The 16,272-nt window shown below is 40.1% G+C and overlaps 1 protein-coding gene across 7 annotated transcripts in view; it reads right to left on the bottom strand.

The window, feature by feature from the left end:
• Positions 1-16,272, bottom strand: part of NAV2 (neuron navigator 2) — a 400,908-nt gene that overhangs the window by 97,252 nt on the left and 287,384 nt on the right. For 4 of the 7 annotated variants that reach the window (XM_086472160.1, XM_086472161.1, XM_086472164.1 and 1 more), the window contains 4 exons: positions 9,296-10,394; positions 7,143-7,255; positions 3,512-3,620; positions 1,182-1,571 (listed from right to left, as the gene is read on the bottom strand). In XM_086472160.1, the coding sequence (XP_086328286.1) occupies positions 1,182-1,571; positions 3,512-3,620; positions 7,143-7,255; positions 9,296-10,394 (1,711 nt within the window). The remainder of the gene's footprint in view (positions 1-1,181; positions 1,572-3,511; positions 3,621-7,142; positions 7,256-9,295; positions 10,395-16,272) is intronic. The other 3 variants (XM_086472167.1, XM_086472162.1, XM_086472163.1) reach the window with 1 other exon arrangement.

The raw sequence follows: 16,272 nt of genomic DNA, 5'->3' as shown, positions 1-16,272 counted from the left end.
GCCACGAGTTTGAATAAAAGTCATAGTCCAGAGGAAAAGCAACTGTTACTACAATAAACATTGCAAAACTCAGGTGTACGTTGAATTATTTGAGGAAAACACAAGGCTTTTTAGTGATACAATGCATTATTAATGCAGCTAATTGTGCTTTATCTGAAACAGAATTTTATACCGGTTCTTGCATCAGCTTCTTTCCCACATGCTTCCCTAACAAAGAATTAAAAATAAAGTGTGTGACTTTTCAATAAGGACAGTGTGAAAACATCCAAATACTCCCAACAGACAGAATTAATGGAGGTTTCCAGATTGTGTAACTTAACTGGTTAAGTTAGTGACAAAGCAGCAGTGGCGTTCCATGCATTCTGTTTCAGTAAGAGACACTAAATCTTCCAAATAAGCCAAGACTACAAGAAATGTCACTTACAAAAAAATGACAGAAAAGCAAAGGATGTAAGATGGTCAGACAGAAAAAAGGCTGCCTCAAAAATAAATATGCCATTTACATCTCAAAGATCAGCGTTACCATCAATCTGACGCTGGTGTACTTGAGCTAAGAAAAAATGACTGTACTTTTGTAGAAAGAACTGAAAACAGGCGTATGGAACTGAATACTGACTTTGGAGCAAAGAAGAAATGCTTTTTCCAGTCAAGGCAGAGGTAAAATGTTGATGTAAAAACTTGCCTATTTGTTCATATTTCTGCACAGTAACTTGGTCTTTAGACTTTATTTCGCGTGTACAACTATTTTACCCTACACAGTGGTATAAACTCATTTCCTTCCAGTGCACTGTCCCCCCTAAAGGTTCAGGCAGCAAAAGGTTTCAGTATAAGTACAGAAAACGCCTCACTCTCTCCATCTTGTGGGCATAAATGAATGTTGCAGCGTGTGTTTGACTCGACCACAATGAACCCTGACTCAGGAATACATTTAACCATGTGCAAGATTATGTTCATATATAGGAATATTTTCTGACATGCACTTAAAACTTAAATCAGCTTAAATCCCACTAAGTGAACTGTATAATCAGCTGTCCCTCCAAATACTTATTAAAACTAGTAGAGTATCTTTGGGTTTGTTTTTTTTTTCTTCCTCCAAATAATCACGGGAATACAGCATCATTAAACACAACTGAAGAACCATATAAAGTGCAGTATTTAAGAAGAAAAGTGAAGGCACTTACCCACTCGTGATGTCATCAGCCCTGATATTCTTGCCCAGCACATCCCCATCACTCATATAGCCGGTGGCATCCATGGTGATGCCTTCCAGATCGATTTCATCACTTCCCTTGTCCGAGATGTCCACGTGGCAGACGCTGCTACCGCGAGACGCTAGCTGCCTCCGCAAAGGTGCCGAATACACGTAACGCCCTGACTCCGTGTTGATGAAGCGGCTGGCGTTCCCTCGCGGAGGATACCCGTTTCCCATCGACGGAGCGTCGCCTGCCTGCAGGCGAGGGCTGGACTGCCCCAGTCTCCACGATAAGGGGGTCGGTCGTCCCGTCAGGCTGAGGATGCTGCGGCCACTTATCTCAGTAGTGACGTTGGTGTCAAACGTAGTTTCCAATGTGCTTGAAAAGAGAAATGCTTTTGATTAAATGGGGCCTGCTACAGGGAGCGCTGTGAGATTTCAGGTGGTCACAAGACCCTACGCTCTGAAGACTCACCAAGTTACAGACTGTAAGTAACAGCATTAACTACAACGCCTTGAGAGGGTTAGGTCCGTTCCTCCAACACTGTTCTTAAATAATGACACTTTTGCACCGAGGCCACCAAGTGTTCAACACAGATGTGAGAAGACTTAAGCAGGAACTTTTTAATGGATTATTCACAGTATCAAAGTGTAACTTTTTCATCTTCTATCATATATGACACCATTATACCATGGTTTTGCCACTCTAGGCAAGGGAGTGGGATATTAAGCTGACTAAAGGAAAACCAGCTGAAGTATTATTTTTCTGATACATTCTCTTTTTTTTTGGCTCCATTCATGAAAGTCCTAATACTCCAGACACGTGTCCAGCATCAAGATGGTAACTATTTCACACTGAGGAAAGGATTAAATAAAAAAAATAAGACAAAAGGCAAATCAAATTTATTTTTCAAAATATATTTTTATATATTCACTAATTGAATATATTTTTCAAATTATTGATAATATTTATAGAGCTCTAGTTACAAAAGCCTTTTCGGTCACAGCCTGTAAATACAATTTTTGAGAAGCATCAGTTACGTGAAATCTTCCATTCTCCACATTTGAGTGTGTGAATATGTTGCATCCCTTCCAACAGCAATGCTAGTATGGCCTGCATGTGCTCTGAGAAAGCTGCGACTGCTTATCTCAGTAGTGACGCTGGTGTCAAAAGTAGTTTCCAGCGTGCTTAAAAAAATAAAGGCAGTTGATTAAATGCAGACTGCTATATGGAACCTTAAAAATGGGGACGCCACCCCATCAGATTTCAGGTGATGTGTATAGACTGCAAGACTGCACCCTGAACACTCGGCAGCTTAGTTGCAGCTGATTTATTCGCAGCTAATCCATAGCTGCATCATCTCTTACTCCCATGAACTCCTCTTTTCCCTTCTTGCTCAACTAACATAGCGTTACCTTTTTTTTATTGAAGGTCCTCGTTAAAATAAGCAGCATTGTACTATTTGCAATATAATGTTACATATATGCTGCAAAAACGTATGTATCCTCTGGTTATAGCAATTAAATCATAATGAGCTGTCACATTAATTGAAATTTGAAAAGAAAAATAGCACTGAGAGTTCATCTTTGCAAGCTCTGCCTCAGTTTTAGATACAAAGCCAAACCACAAAGTATTCCCCCAATGAACTCATTTAGGGCTGAGTCCGTAGGGCTCTGAGCCCTAAGTAGGACCCCGACCTCATTAGGGGCCAAACAGCTTCTTCTCCCAAGCCTCCTGTTCAACACTGTAAAGATCTCAGCCACAAAATGTTTAAACGAAATAACAGTCCTTGTTTATTTACAGCATTTTTAAAATATTGCTGAACATTTCCAAACGCTGCTTTACAAAGAAAAAGCAGTTATATACCTGGATGACTAATAATATTAGAAAAATCTGTTTGTCCAAAGGCTGGTGAGGAATTCAAGTTATGCACTTGATAAAGTGGGTCAAGCACAGTTCACCTGCTTATTTAAACAAAATATTACACATAGGGGGAGAGGGGTGTAATGCACTCAAGTTGTCCAAGAGTAAGATGAAGAAACATTTTAAACTGTAACCTATATTCAAACATCACCTAACACATTTACCAAGCACTGATTATTCTATATACAACCTGCCACCATCAATTACTCATTGTACATCTCAATAAACACTGAACATCATTCAGAATCTGTGCTTTAAGGACAAAAAGTACAAGATCAGTATCGTCCATTATCAGTGTTAATCATTTTTCAAGGGTGCAGCCCAGCCAGATCTAAGAGATGTGAAGTAAGAGGACAATGATTTCCATTTTCTCATGAACAAAGTCATGCCATTACCTGTGAGTGACCTGGGTTCCCCGTAAACTGGACATCGTTTCCTCTAAGTTCTGTCGAAGATCAGCAATGTTTTTCACAGTTCGTAACCGCCGAGTTTCTGGATCCTCTCCTAGAGGGAAAATAAACCATGAGAAAGGATAAGGCAGGAAACAGCACAGCACTGAGCTGTTACCTCTGTCTGAATCTGACGCAAACACATTTTTTTGTGACTCTCTGTTATTTAACACTCTAAACTGATTACGGCGGAGATACCATTCCCCTTCGGCAGGCACCTGCTGTTGCCACAGCCGGACTGAGAACGAGCTCTGTACTGTTAACTTTATTTCAGAGGCTGCCTTTGCACCAGATGTTTCTGTATTGTCATTTCCCCATATGACCCAATTTAAATCCTGGTTAACTTTCAACCTCATTAGAAGATCTACTCCATCAATACCACCCTTTCCATCTCATATATTGACACAATTAACATCAACCCGACACAGCCAATTTCTCCAATGCTGTATTTTCACTAGATCTTCTTTTTGCCATTTTAAATAGATCTCATTCTACAGCAACAGCTTTCCAATAAACTAAATTGCCTTGACTGGGTGCTCCGTGCTGAGTGATGTTTTAGGTAAAACAGAAAGAGTTTTTGCTTGTCAACATCACAACACAGTTTTTACTTAAATGGGCTACATGACACAAAGTTGGAGGATGACTTTTAGTTTCCCTGGCATTCAGAAATCCTGTTCTTTAAATACTGTGTTCTAAAATACATTTATGTACTGTTCTTTAACTCTCAAAGTAGAGTTCGTATACATTAAAAAAGTCCTCCTAGTGCCTCAACATAATTTGGTTTTAGAAAATTAATAATGTAATTAGTGCCTCAGCATAATTTATTTACTTGCTTTCAGCTGTCAATTAAAAAAAATGCTTTGGTTGCTAATGCAGCTGAGCTTTATACAGTTAAACCTTCCAAAAGGTTGAAGTGAATTTCTAGCAGTGCCAATTTCTAGCAGTGCCAATATGTTGTCTGTAAGCTGAATGCTGAAACAGAAAACTTCTAAAAAGCCATCACAAAGCTTCTGCTGGGCACAGAAAGAAAATATTTCATTCTAAAGGGTTTACAACTCATGACTAAAGGAAATACTACAGCAAACTTAAACTTTTCAAATTTTGTATCCACCTTCTCTGCACAAGTGATGCATTCTTAAGCTGCCAGGATGCTGGTCATCCAAAGGATTTCTGGTTTAGATGGCAATGTATATATTACACAAATCAGAAGTGTTAAGGACCAGTTAATTAAGCTGTTGTTGGAAGTTTCCAGATTCTTTGCTTTAAACTTCATGTTTCTGCAAGATGCCAGGTTGGTGGCACAGAAGAAAACAACTCATGTACCGCTGCCTGCAAAGCAGCAGTAGCACAAACTACTCACCAAAGTGCTGGAGCCCTGGCTACAGGGAACTGTCTGGGGAGGGGAAGATGGACTTCAATGTTTATGCAATCATTAGCCTTTCTGAGACAAACAACAATGGCTCAGGTAGTGCCCATGTTAGCAATTCTTTTTTTAATGGGTTTCTACTCCCTGGGAAATAATGTCCCTGAGATAAAAATCATTTAGGCCAAATGGTCAAACAATTATGATCTGGCTGGAAACAGCCGCCTAAGACTGATTCCTTTAGCCAACGGGTCTCTGGGACAGAAAACATTTTCTACACTTATGGATCTACAAATTTTTGCAGCAAAGAACATAAAATATTTACAGGCCTTTAGCCTAACAAAGGTCTCTTTTACAGATCATTTCTCTCATAGATATGAAGGCAAACGGTAGATGACTTCTTAAGAGAACACACACGAGACAAGCTAAACCAATTTCTATTGAGATCACTTTGACACCTAAATTGATACCAAATTTTTACCTAAATGACATTGAACTGCTTAAATTGTAAGTACACTTAAAAGACAGACGTTGGATAGAGTCACTAGAACTGAATTCTTAAATCACTTAGCTCTTTGTGAACAGGCAGTATCATTAAACCATTCGGCTTCCAGTTTTCCCTGCCTATGCTCTTTTTTGTTTCATATGTGCTTTTAAATTGAAAGCATCAATAGCTGCAATGTAGGGAGAGAAGAAATCTCTCCCTTATTTCTTATAATTTATTTGGGTTGAGGGACCATGTTGTTTAGTTTGCTCCTTTTCCCCTAAGACCCCTTTATGGACTGTTGCTGTCTGTGGGGTTTGGCTGCACACAGCTGGGTTCTGCACCTCCACTGTCTGAGGTTGTCAGCTGTCTTCCATTTTTGGATCCCAAAACTCACATATTCTACTTGAATAACTGTATTTACATAACATCTGTCATTAAAGACTAAAGACTTTTTGTGATCTATAAACACTTTGTTGACAGGCTGAAATACACCTAGGCTAGGCAAAATACGATGATTAAGAGGTAATACTGAAAAAGTTTAAGCAGCTGGACACTCTGCAATTCTTACTTTGAACTGTCTCACATTTAAATATGAACCCAAAAATTTCTCAAGGATTTTATCTGTTGTGCCATTTATTTGCCTTTTAAATATTTAATCTGCCTATATGTAAATCACACACAGAGATATTCTTGCTTCTGCATTCCTGCAGCCCTTCTTCCTCACCAGTGATTCTGCCTCTTGCCTTTGCCATCACCATACATGCACACAGGTATAAATGCAGCACTGACAGAATATGTAATGCAGTATGAAATTAATCCAATTGTGAAATTTCTAGCCACATGATTTTTCCAAGCAGGACAATCAGTTTCAAACCTCACATTAAACTGGAGGACACCAAGACTAAGTAGATTAAAAAACCTGAGATATTCTACTGATGAGATATACTGCAATGGTATGCAGTAAGCAAAGTCATAAATAGTGCTGAAATTGGAATAGGAGGAGATTTGACTATGACTTTAAAAACACATTTTAGCTCTCAGTAGAATATGGTTGCTGAAAATTGCTTCATTATATTGATAGGCTTAAAAATTATTGCTAATTATCATATACTTCTTACAGTGGCAGGAATTCTGGACAAACATATGAAGTACTTTCTAATTAAGACTGCTAGTATTCTAATTACTATCAGTTGCAGCTTCTGTATGCTGGAGACAGTAAACTGTAGTTGAATTTTGGTCTATTGCCGTAAAGACTTCTCAAAATTGATCAGATTCATGTGAGCGAATATTGAGATTCCTCCAAACCTATAAACGAACCAAAACACCAAGGAAATTAATCTCTTCTGTAAGCTCTGAAGCAAAGTTTTAAAAAGTAAAAATAAAGTATCAAATGTTTGGGGATACTTAAGATCCTTATAATAGCTTAATCCTAAAAGGTGCTGCACATCTCCTAGAAAAACATTAAGTACCCAGAATTCCTAACGATTTCAAGAAATTTGTGGGGCACGCCACTGTGCAGAACTTGAGCATCTAGTATTCAGGTTACTGACACCCTGTTTCCATTGATGAAAAGCTGAAAGAAATATTGTAAGTAACAAGAACTAAAGCATTAGGAACAAAACCAAATTAAATCCTCCCCCTAAAGAGGTTGCTCCTGACTTCAAACTTGCTTTAGCCCGTTCTTATTTAACCAGACCACGGTCAGTAGGTCATGTTGCAAGACGTACCTGAGAGGTCTTCGAGAGCAGGCTGTCCAGTTTTGACATAAAGAGCAGAATCCATGCTGACCCCTCCTGTGCTAGCCTCAGCTGTTACGTTCCCTTCATTGTCTGTCTGTGATCTGGAAGGCAAAGCAAAACAGAGATGTGCAGTCACTCTCCATCAAAAGTACCTCAAGTATAGCAACTAGACAATTGCACCCGCCATCAGCCACTCTGTCCCTCTCTCCAGACCAGACCAGCAGACTGATTTTACATAATTCATTAGTCCCATGTTGAATTATGTCCTAGAAATGGAAACACGCGCTCAGCTGTAAAAAATAAAAAATTCATAGTCAAAGATAGGCTTCACAGCTCTTCAGACAGGGTCTTAAGACACTTGGATTTCCAGCTAAATTTTAATTGGCAATTACATCATTCACTGTGGCTAATTTGATCCTCTCTAATAAAGTCTGTATTGCATTAATATAAAGCAGGTAGTACGACACGGCATGTTATGCTCCCTCTAGTTTCCCCTTCAGTAACTAGCAATGTCACTCATTTGTATTTTAAAACAAATAACTGGGTAAAACCAACTTCAAACTCCAATTTCTTATCTGAACGTGTGGCTGTCAGGTAACGAAAGGTAATGTCCTAAGTAACTATTGTTAGATTTGAGTAATCTTGACTAATTTAATTTCACTAGTTGTGCTGTATTTTGCTCGTAGAGCCACATCAACAAGCGGCTGGAAGTTCTGTCCAAAGGCAAAGTGCTGTTCAAAAGTGGAGATGCAGCAGGGAATTACTATTACAGTATTCTTAATCTTAGTTGACCCTATATGAAATGTAGAACAATTTCTCATGTCTTTCACTTTAAAAAAAAAACCTGCCCAAACAAAAACTAGGTAGGCAAAAAGTTTACATTAAAGTAACCTTAACTGACAGCAGAAAAAACCTGAGACCACTACTGCAATGCATTAACAAGTGCATTCTGCAGATTCAAAAAATGTCTGGATAGTAGATTTAGAATAACACTATGCATTTCTCTTGCAAATCAATACAATTCGTTTTTTTTTTCTTTTAAAGCCAGCAACATTACAGTTTACCTTTTTTCCTCCAATGCTGAAAAGTAAACATTATTTTTTCAACGTCTCAGCATTTTCTCCAGCTGCCACAGGTAGTTTCATCACTGTTTTTTGTAAAAAGTCAAATAAATACCGCCTAGAGTTTATCAGTATGTTTAGGTTATAGAAAACGTACAGATTGCATCTCCTTTTACACTTTAAATGATGATATCTATGTTCAAACCAAGATGAACAGCAAGTAGAGTGCTTTTTACTTTATCTTTTGATAGGACATTGTAGTGACAAACTTAACAACCCAAAGCATCATGGACACATTTTTGGAGGTTATGGGGGATAAACAATCAAGCAATCAGTTTGCAATCACAATTTTCTATTTAATTATGGAGTAAAACAGTACAAACAGCATTGGCAACTTTTAACTCAAATCTCCCAAAAATGACTAGTAGTAGATCCCACCTTCAGCCAAAGATGCAACAATAATGCTGATGTACATAGGTGAAGGCAAGAGCAAGGGAAATCAAGAATATGTAGGTTAGTTGTGACCCCATTTGGCTGCTCTTTTGTTTATCTCATTCAGGGTTAATTCACAGAACATCAGACTTCGTGCTTGACCTTATCTATACTAAGGGATTTTTATTTTTCTTTTATTTTTTATGATTTCCCATTATTGCTTATAGTGCTGCAGCTCCACCACTATTAGCCACACTGAAGAGAATGAGCGAATCTATGTCATAAATTGGTGTTGCTACAACTTTTGAAGCTATGGTGCATAAAATAAACCTAGTCCACGTGGCACAAACCCAGGTAAGAGCAATACCTGGTCAAGAAGGTGTTAGCATTCTCATCTTGCTGTTAGTAGGGTCAGATACAACAATTACTCACCCTCCTATCTATCACAACTTCTTACACATCTTAGCCTGCTGGCCATCACCAACAGTTTTTGTGTAAGTGTACAAATTGTCTACTCTTTTAAAGCAAGAAACCTCTACACGATGTGGCGCTCATCTTGCTGCCTCACCCCCTTATAAGAGTGTCCAAAATGAACCTGCCTATCTAAGCATCACGTCCAAAACAGCCCATTGGAGAAGCTCACCGTACCTGTACAGGAAGGGAGCGACCGTGGCAGTGTTCGGGTGGCTGTATTGCTGTTGGGGATGAGGTAGCTGAACACTCACAGTATTGCTCCCTGTGGTGTGTGTTGTTGCGGCGGGTCCGTTGACAGCTTGGCTGCTGCTGCTGCTGTGGAGGCCTCCTACACCTTTTCCTTCTGAAGAGGCTAGGCTGGACGAGGAGCTGGAATGCCTGCTGTCCAGCTGAGACTTCTGATGAGAGAGCCCCGAGCCGGCTTTCCCGCTGCGGCTCCTCTCACCTTCCTTTGCAGGAGCGGGGGCACTTGAGGATTTTCCTGTGGTGTTTTTCATTCCTGGTTTTGGTATTCCACTGTGCGAAGGGGCAGAGGCCTCCTTCTTGGCACTATTTAGCTTTCCTCCTTTCGGGATAAAGCTTGCGATCTTGGAGGACTTTTTTGGCATTTCTGTTGCTGCTAGTGCTGTCTGTTCTTCTTTTGGTTCCTCTTTCAGGTCCAGCTTTTCAGTGATAGATGTTCTCTTTGCAACATCTTTACTTTTATCCTTTTCTTTCTCTTTTTGTTTCTCCTTATCCTTCTCATTACCCTTTGGAGAACTTTTCTTGTTAGTCAGTGCCCGGCTAAAAGTCCTTTGTGCAATTCCCTTGAGTGCAATTTTGGGACTACTGGACATCGATCCTGGGTTGCTCACATTCTGATTCGTGGCATCAATTTCTTCACTCTCCTCAAAGCTGAGAAGCATCTCTAGCTTTTCACAACTGTCGTCCCGAGACCCCGGACACTCAAGCGCTGTCCCTCCTGCTTTGGAGCCTCCTTTGCTATTGAAGAGTTTTAATTTTTCAAGCATGGATTTTTGACCATTGGGAGTTGTTTTGGCGATTTCCAAGGGTGGCTTTGGAGGCTCTGACACGGGCTGCTTTACGGATAACATGGAAGACGTAGCTGTGTGCTTAGCACTAAGGGACTTGCTGCGCCAAGGCTTAATAGCAGAGCTGGGCTGAGGGATGGCTGATGAGTTATTGCAACTAACAGTACTGCTGCAGCTTTGAACTGAGGATGAGACATTTTCATTCATTCCTGTGGGCTGGGAGGGTGTACTGTCTGCAGAGCCTGGGAAAAAAAAAAAAAACAACCCCAAAAAACAACACAGTAGTACCTGATATTACAGCTAGTCTGAGATTCTTCCTGTACTGAAACATTAAGAACTTTGCACTAATAGCATTAAAAAGGTAGACACATATTAGTATTTTCAACATCAGTATCACCTGAAGAAAATAAAAGCCAGTTTTCTTCTCCTGCCCAGCAGAACAGCAATGAGCTCCTTACTATGTAATTTACATTTACTTGCTGTTTCAAGAAAAGGAAAAAAAAAAAATCTCCCCTCAAACCAAAACATGTTTTGCAATGTGTTCTCCCTTATTAAGTTCATAATACTTTTTCATTAGCAAAAACACAGCACTATTTTCTAACTAAGGGTTCCCTCTGCTTTTGGCAAAATACTTGCTGTCCAAGTTCAATTCTTAGAAAAACCTCAAACATATAAAAAATATGCAGGAGTAAGGAAAAAATTAAAACTGAAGTCCTTTCAGTTATTGGGAGGGGGGGTGCGCGCGTGTGTGTGTGTGAGATCTTCATATGCAAAAGGTAGAAGAAAACTCCACGTACAAAAATAAAACCAATTGTGTCCTCATGCAATGAACCTAAATTAAGAATTATCATGTATCTTAATCCAGCTATAAGAGAAACTAGTGGTAGTAAGTGTACAGTCCTCCCCCCTCGGAGAAAGCAAGTCTCTTATTTGTTTAGTTCCTTTTAATGTTATTTGTTCTTGTTAAGAAATTAGTTCAGAGCTTAAAGAGAGCTTGAAAAATCACACTCACCTACCAGTGGCCACTTCTCCTCTGAAGTTTCTCTTTGCCGAGTTTCCTTTCTGGAGACGTTACTCTCTCAATTATCACAAATATGTTTTCTGTTAAACTGCTCATGTTTCCAATTAACGTTTGTCATCTATGTCTGTTCGCCTGCCCAGCAGCCTGCTGGGGATTAACGGCTCTTACCTATATTTCTCTGCCCTCGAGCAATAAAGTAAACTGTGTATAGAGCTGCATTTTTTTAATTCAAAAATCAACAGCGGTTGAGAGCGTGCGTTTTCGGCAGCAGGAGCAGCCCTGTGAATTCAGCCCTGTAAATCATGAGCTGCTGCAACCACACAGAGACTGTTTTACTTCACTTTCAGCTGCTCAGTGAAGATACGGCTCTGTTAACCTCCCTCCTCTGATCCAAACCAGATCTACTAAAGATTTAAAGCACATACATCTTCCTGACTTAGCGTAGAATCGGGTTTCTAAGAGTATTAGAAACTGCTTAATAATGAACTCAGTCATTTCACGTGATATGGACAAAGTGGGATAGGAGGAATTAATGATACTTTAAAAAAATGTTACTGAAGTCAGAAGATTTCCAGGACTCTGTTATTAACTAATAACTGTTATACTGGCCAGTTTTGCTAGTCCTTTCCCTATGGCAAACTACCCACATGGAGCTGGAAGGAAGCAAGAGCTGGATTACAAACACAGAAAGGAATTGTACTTCTTTTAAGCTAGTGCCAGTCTCCTAACTTCCAGGGCATTTCTCCAGTTTTACTCTAGCACAGAAGGAAATTCAAGCCACCAAACACCCCAAACCGCAATGCCACCTGGTCCCCTCGTTGCTCAGCTCAATTCAATCTGATGGGTTTAGGACTGAAGCAGTGATAGCGTAGGAGTTGCAGTGACTCCCAGTGCGAGGGGAGCCAGTGACCCACCATCACAGCACCCTGCCCATGGACAAGAGAGGAAGGAAGGTCACAACTAGCTCAGTAGCCGCTGGAAATGTTAGTGCCTCTGCTTTCAAAAGCTGTGCACCTTTGCCTCTTACCATACACAGCTGCTTTGTTATGATTTTTATTTCCTAAGTCCTCCTACCCATCAAAATCTACTTCCCATTGCAACACTGAATCATGCTCCTTTTGTAAACTCAGAACAAGCAAGCCTTTGTCTCAGCCTGCCTTCCACAGAAGACGCCCAGCAACATAATGAAAGGGTCACAAAAATCCCAATTGTGCATCATTTACAATTCATTTGTATAGCTTCTTTTAAAAAAAATAGTAATTGCCCATCTCAGTATTGGGATACATCTTCAGAAACTGAAGATTCACAGAACTTTCAACGCTAAGCTGCTAATCCAAATGCATTCTGGCCTAATCGTGCTAAAGGAATCCCAACACAAAGTGCACCCGTGCCCATAAATCATCACAACTGCCTGTGATTCATGAACATATCTAGGGCGAATTTACAACCGGGTCCAGGGACAAACCTAATGTACTAATCAATATGGGCAAGGAACTCTATCTTCTCAGAAAAACTGAGTGGCAAGGAGTAATGGGACTGGGACGATGTACGGGTGACAAATTGAAAATTACTGGTAAGGGATGGAACTATAAAGTAGAAGAGCTAGTTGCACACTCTGTTCGTACAACACAGGCAGCAACACAAACCCAGCTCGGGGTGAAACGGCGTTCAGTCTGAGCACGCAGCCAACTGAACAGAAACCTGTATTCTTCCCAAACAGGTTCTTACAACAGTTTGAAAAAAATACAGGCAACGTGTGTATTAGTATGAACAAAGCCATCCTGCATTCACCAGAACTCAGAGCCTATGCAGAGTCCTTGTGTGGGCTGTGACCCCGCAGGCTGAAGCACACACCTGAGACAAGAGCTACCCGAGTGCCAGGCTGTGGTCCATAACCTAGCTGTGAAGTCTGACTCCATCCCAAACACTGAGCTAGCTGTCAACACACTGCAGATCAGCTGCGGGAGCAGAAACCAGAGGCAACCCACATCAAAACAGGGTTCCTTCCAGCTCTAAGATGTTTTCCTGGAAGTGGATGGTTCATTTGGGATGTCAACGTCATCCTAACAGTGCAGGTGAGGGCCCCAGTCCATGGACTTTTGGGGAAAACGCTTTGCTTGGATCAAGTGAAATGGCTTGTTTTCCAAATCCAAAAGCATTGCTCAAAATTCATTGCCCAACAAAGCCCAGAACTCTTTCATTTCTCCTTTCTTTGAATGTTTTCAGGGTTTTTTTTTTAAATTCTGTTTGGTCACTGAACAAAATACACTTTTTTCAGTTTGTTTGTTTCTAAACACAGTGATCGCTTTGTCCCCAACCCCCCCACATACGCCCTCCTGTTTGGAACTTAATTTTGTTTCCGTTGCCAATGGCGTAGGATGAGTACAATATAACTCCATTTACAGAGCTGCTCCTCATTTACAGACATGTCAGAAAAATCAGAATTAGGACAACGATACTATGACAGTAACATTTTAAAAAATGAACATATTGGGACATTAACGTAATTTTCAGAGTCTCTACCTGACAAGTGAATTCTGTGAACATTGGATGCTACACATCCAAAATGAATGAAAAATATTTACAAACTCTTAAATATACATGTTAAGCAGCTACACTCTGGGAAAGGAAAGAAGAGATTTTCTTGCACAAGTACAGTGCATTTTGATTCATACTCTGGTCAAATACAGTGAAACTGGAAATTCAAAGTCCTTGAGTTTTTATTATATTGCACCACGCACAGTTAATGCAAGAAATGAAAGGTTCACCATAAAACACACTTGTGAAAAATGGCCTCAGCTTAAGAAAACTTCAGTCTTTTTAAGATTCTCTGTTTCTTTCTTACAAACAAGACTGCTGGCTCCTTTACTCCTCAGACCAATCTTGGTAAACGAAAAGGGTTCTGCTGCCAGAATGTAGATTCAAATGCTAGGTTTCCTAATGAAGCAGTAACATCAATACGTGGATAACACATCAGCATGCAGAGGGGAAAGTTTTATTCAGCATAGCATAGGCCCTTCTTTCATGAAAAGGAGAGCAGGTTTCATGCATTCAATTAATAAGCTTATTATTTCCCATGTGTTCCTTTGTGAGGGAGATATTTTCTTTCTTCAGCAACCTGCATTAACTAAAACTGACTATAAAAGAAATGTTTTCAAACCCAAGCTACAGTCTACAATAAATAATGATCGCTTTCCCCTTTTCAAAGTCAAATCTTGGCCTGAAATCTATTTTGTTCCTAGCGTTCCTGCTAAAAAAGATGTTGGTGGTCTAGTTCCAATGCCAATATGCACTGTAGCATGGGCAAATCTGATTTCAGCTGTTCCTGCACAGTCTTAACTGCATCCGCAAACCTTCCCATTTGTGATGGGGAAAAAAGGAGTCTGAAGGCTTATGATTTAATTCTTCCACTGAAGTCTTTGACAGCTTACGTTATAATGTCAGGAGAAAATTTATGCAATTTCCCATCATTTGTCACATTCACTCTAAGCAAGTGGACTTTGATTTGCTATAACTGAAAACTTTCAAAAACAATCATTATAAGCACGAATGGCAACACAAAGACAAAGGATGTTCTCATAGCTACTTCTCCTTAGGAGGGTCAAGAACTTAACAGCATTTTTATTCATTTTAGGATGAACAAGCTGTCATTTTTTATTTCACAGCTATGGGAAAAATAAGAAGTTCTCATGAAGAGAAATATCTTTCAGTCCAGCCCATAGATTAGATAACCGAGTTAAAAGCAAATCCACAACCAAATTCTAATTTAGGAAGTAAAAGCCGATCTGCTCTATGACATTACAGTGTCAGAACTGCAGAAACCACTGTGGCAGTTTCATCATTTCCCATCTAGAGGAATAACTGGTGAGTCTTGATCCTTCCCGTCCACCCACCAGAAGACTCTCCTTCAAAGCACTACAAATAAGAGTCCTATAGAGAAAAGCTTTTTAGCTGATCTATTCTCTTCTTCAGTACTGATTTATCATGCTCAGCAAACCCCTACAGTACGGAAATGCCTGCATTTCTGCCAGAAGCTGACTGTAAAAATCACAACCGTTCCGTAATCCAAGCCATGGGCAGGTAAAGCAGAACATTACCAACAAAAGCAACCTGGTACACAGCCCTTCCTCAAAATAAGCACAAGTCTTCTGGCCCACGGAGGTTTCTATTTCAATTGTAACATTGCTGATCAGAGAGAACTATAGCTGGGTGGAAGGGACTGGCTGAGCTGCCAGCTCAGGGTGGGCAAGAGGCATGGCCTCTACCCGCAAGATGACTGAGGCTTTGTGTTATCTCTTCTACTCCGCACCACAACGAAAAGCAACAAAAATGTTTTCTTACAGCAGAGATTGACAGATAGGGAAACTCTGCATAACCTGAGAAAAGCCCGGATAGGAAACCTTTTGCTTCGCTCAGGACAAAAGCTTCACCAAGCTGAGCAGAATCGGTTCCTTCAGCTTTTGTCCACTGGCTTTCTCTTTAAGGGTGAATTAATTTATTCTAACACAAGACAAAAATTACCTTTACTCCTTGATATTTTTCTTTCGTTCCATTGTATCTACTTCTCCAATCCCAGTGCTGTAAACTCTGTAGCTTCAATAGCAGTTCTGTGTATTCACAGAAATGTGTTGTACCTCTGAAAACCCGTACCGAAGCCCGTGGATATGTCAGTAACTCAACTTCCACATTTCTGTAAAGCTGCCTTAGTTCACACAGAGCTCCAGTATATGAAACAACAGTTCTGCTGTTGACTGGTTTACGTCGCCAAGACTCAGCATTTTTGCTGAGGTGAAGGGAAATAAAACTGGAGCACAGGCGATCCTTTTCTCATTGTCTTGACATAACCAACTAAGACACTTGAATTCCTTGTTGTTTTTGTTTAGTTACTGTAAAATTCAAAACGCTGTCCACATGACTGCCTAAGAAAGAGGTTGGAGGGACCTCTATCGACCACATACCAGTTAGATGATCATAAAAATAATGAAACCAACTTTACTGTGCCATTCAAAACAAGTCGCACTCTCCATTTAATACCAGACAAATACCATTCTTGTTCATTACTCTCCATTTTCTTCTCATTATTTGTACAATCAAATCCC

The sequence above is a fragment of the Leptosomus discolor genome, chromosome 12, assembly GCF_034619465.1.
Source record: "Leptosomus discolor isolate bLepDis1 chromosome 12, bLepDis1.hap2, whole genome shotgun sequence".
Classification (NCBI taxonomy): Eukaryota; Metazoa; Chordata; class Aves; order Leptosomiformes; family Leptosomidae; genus Leptosomus; species Leptosomus discolor.
The sequence above is the reverse complement of the archived record's forward strand: the minus strand, read 5'-3'. Positions and strand labels throughout refer to the sequence as shown.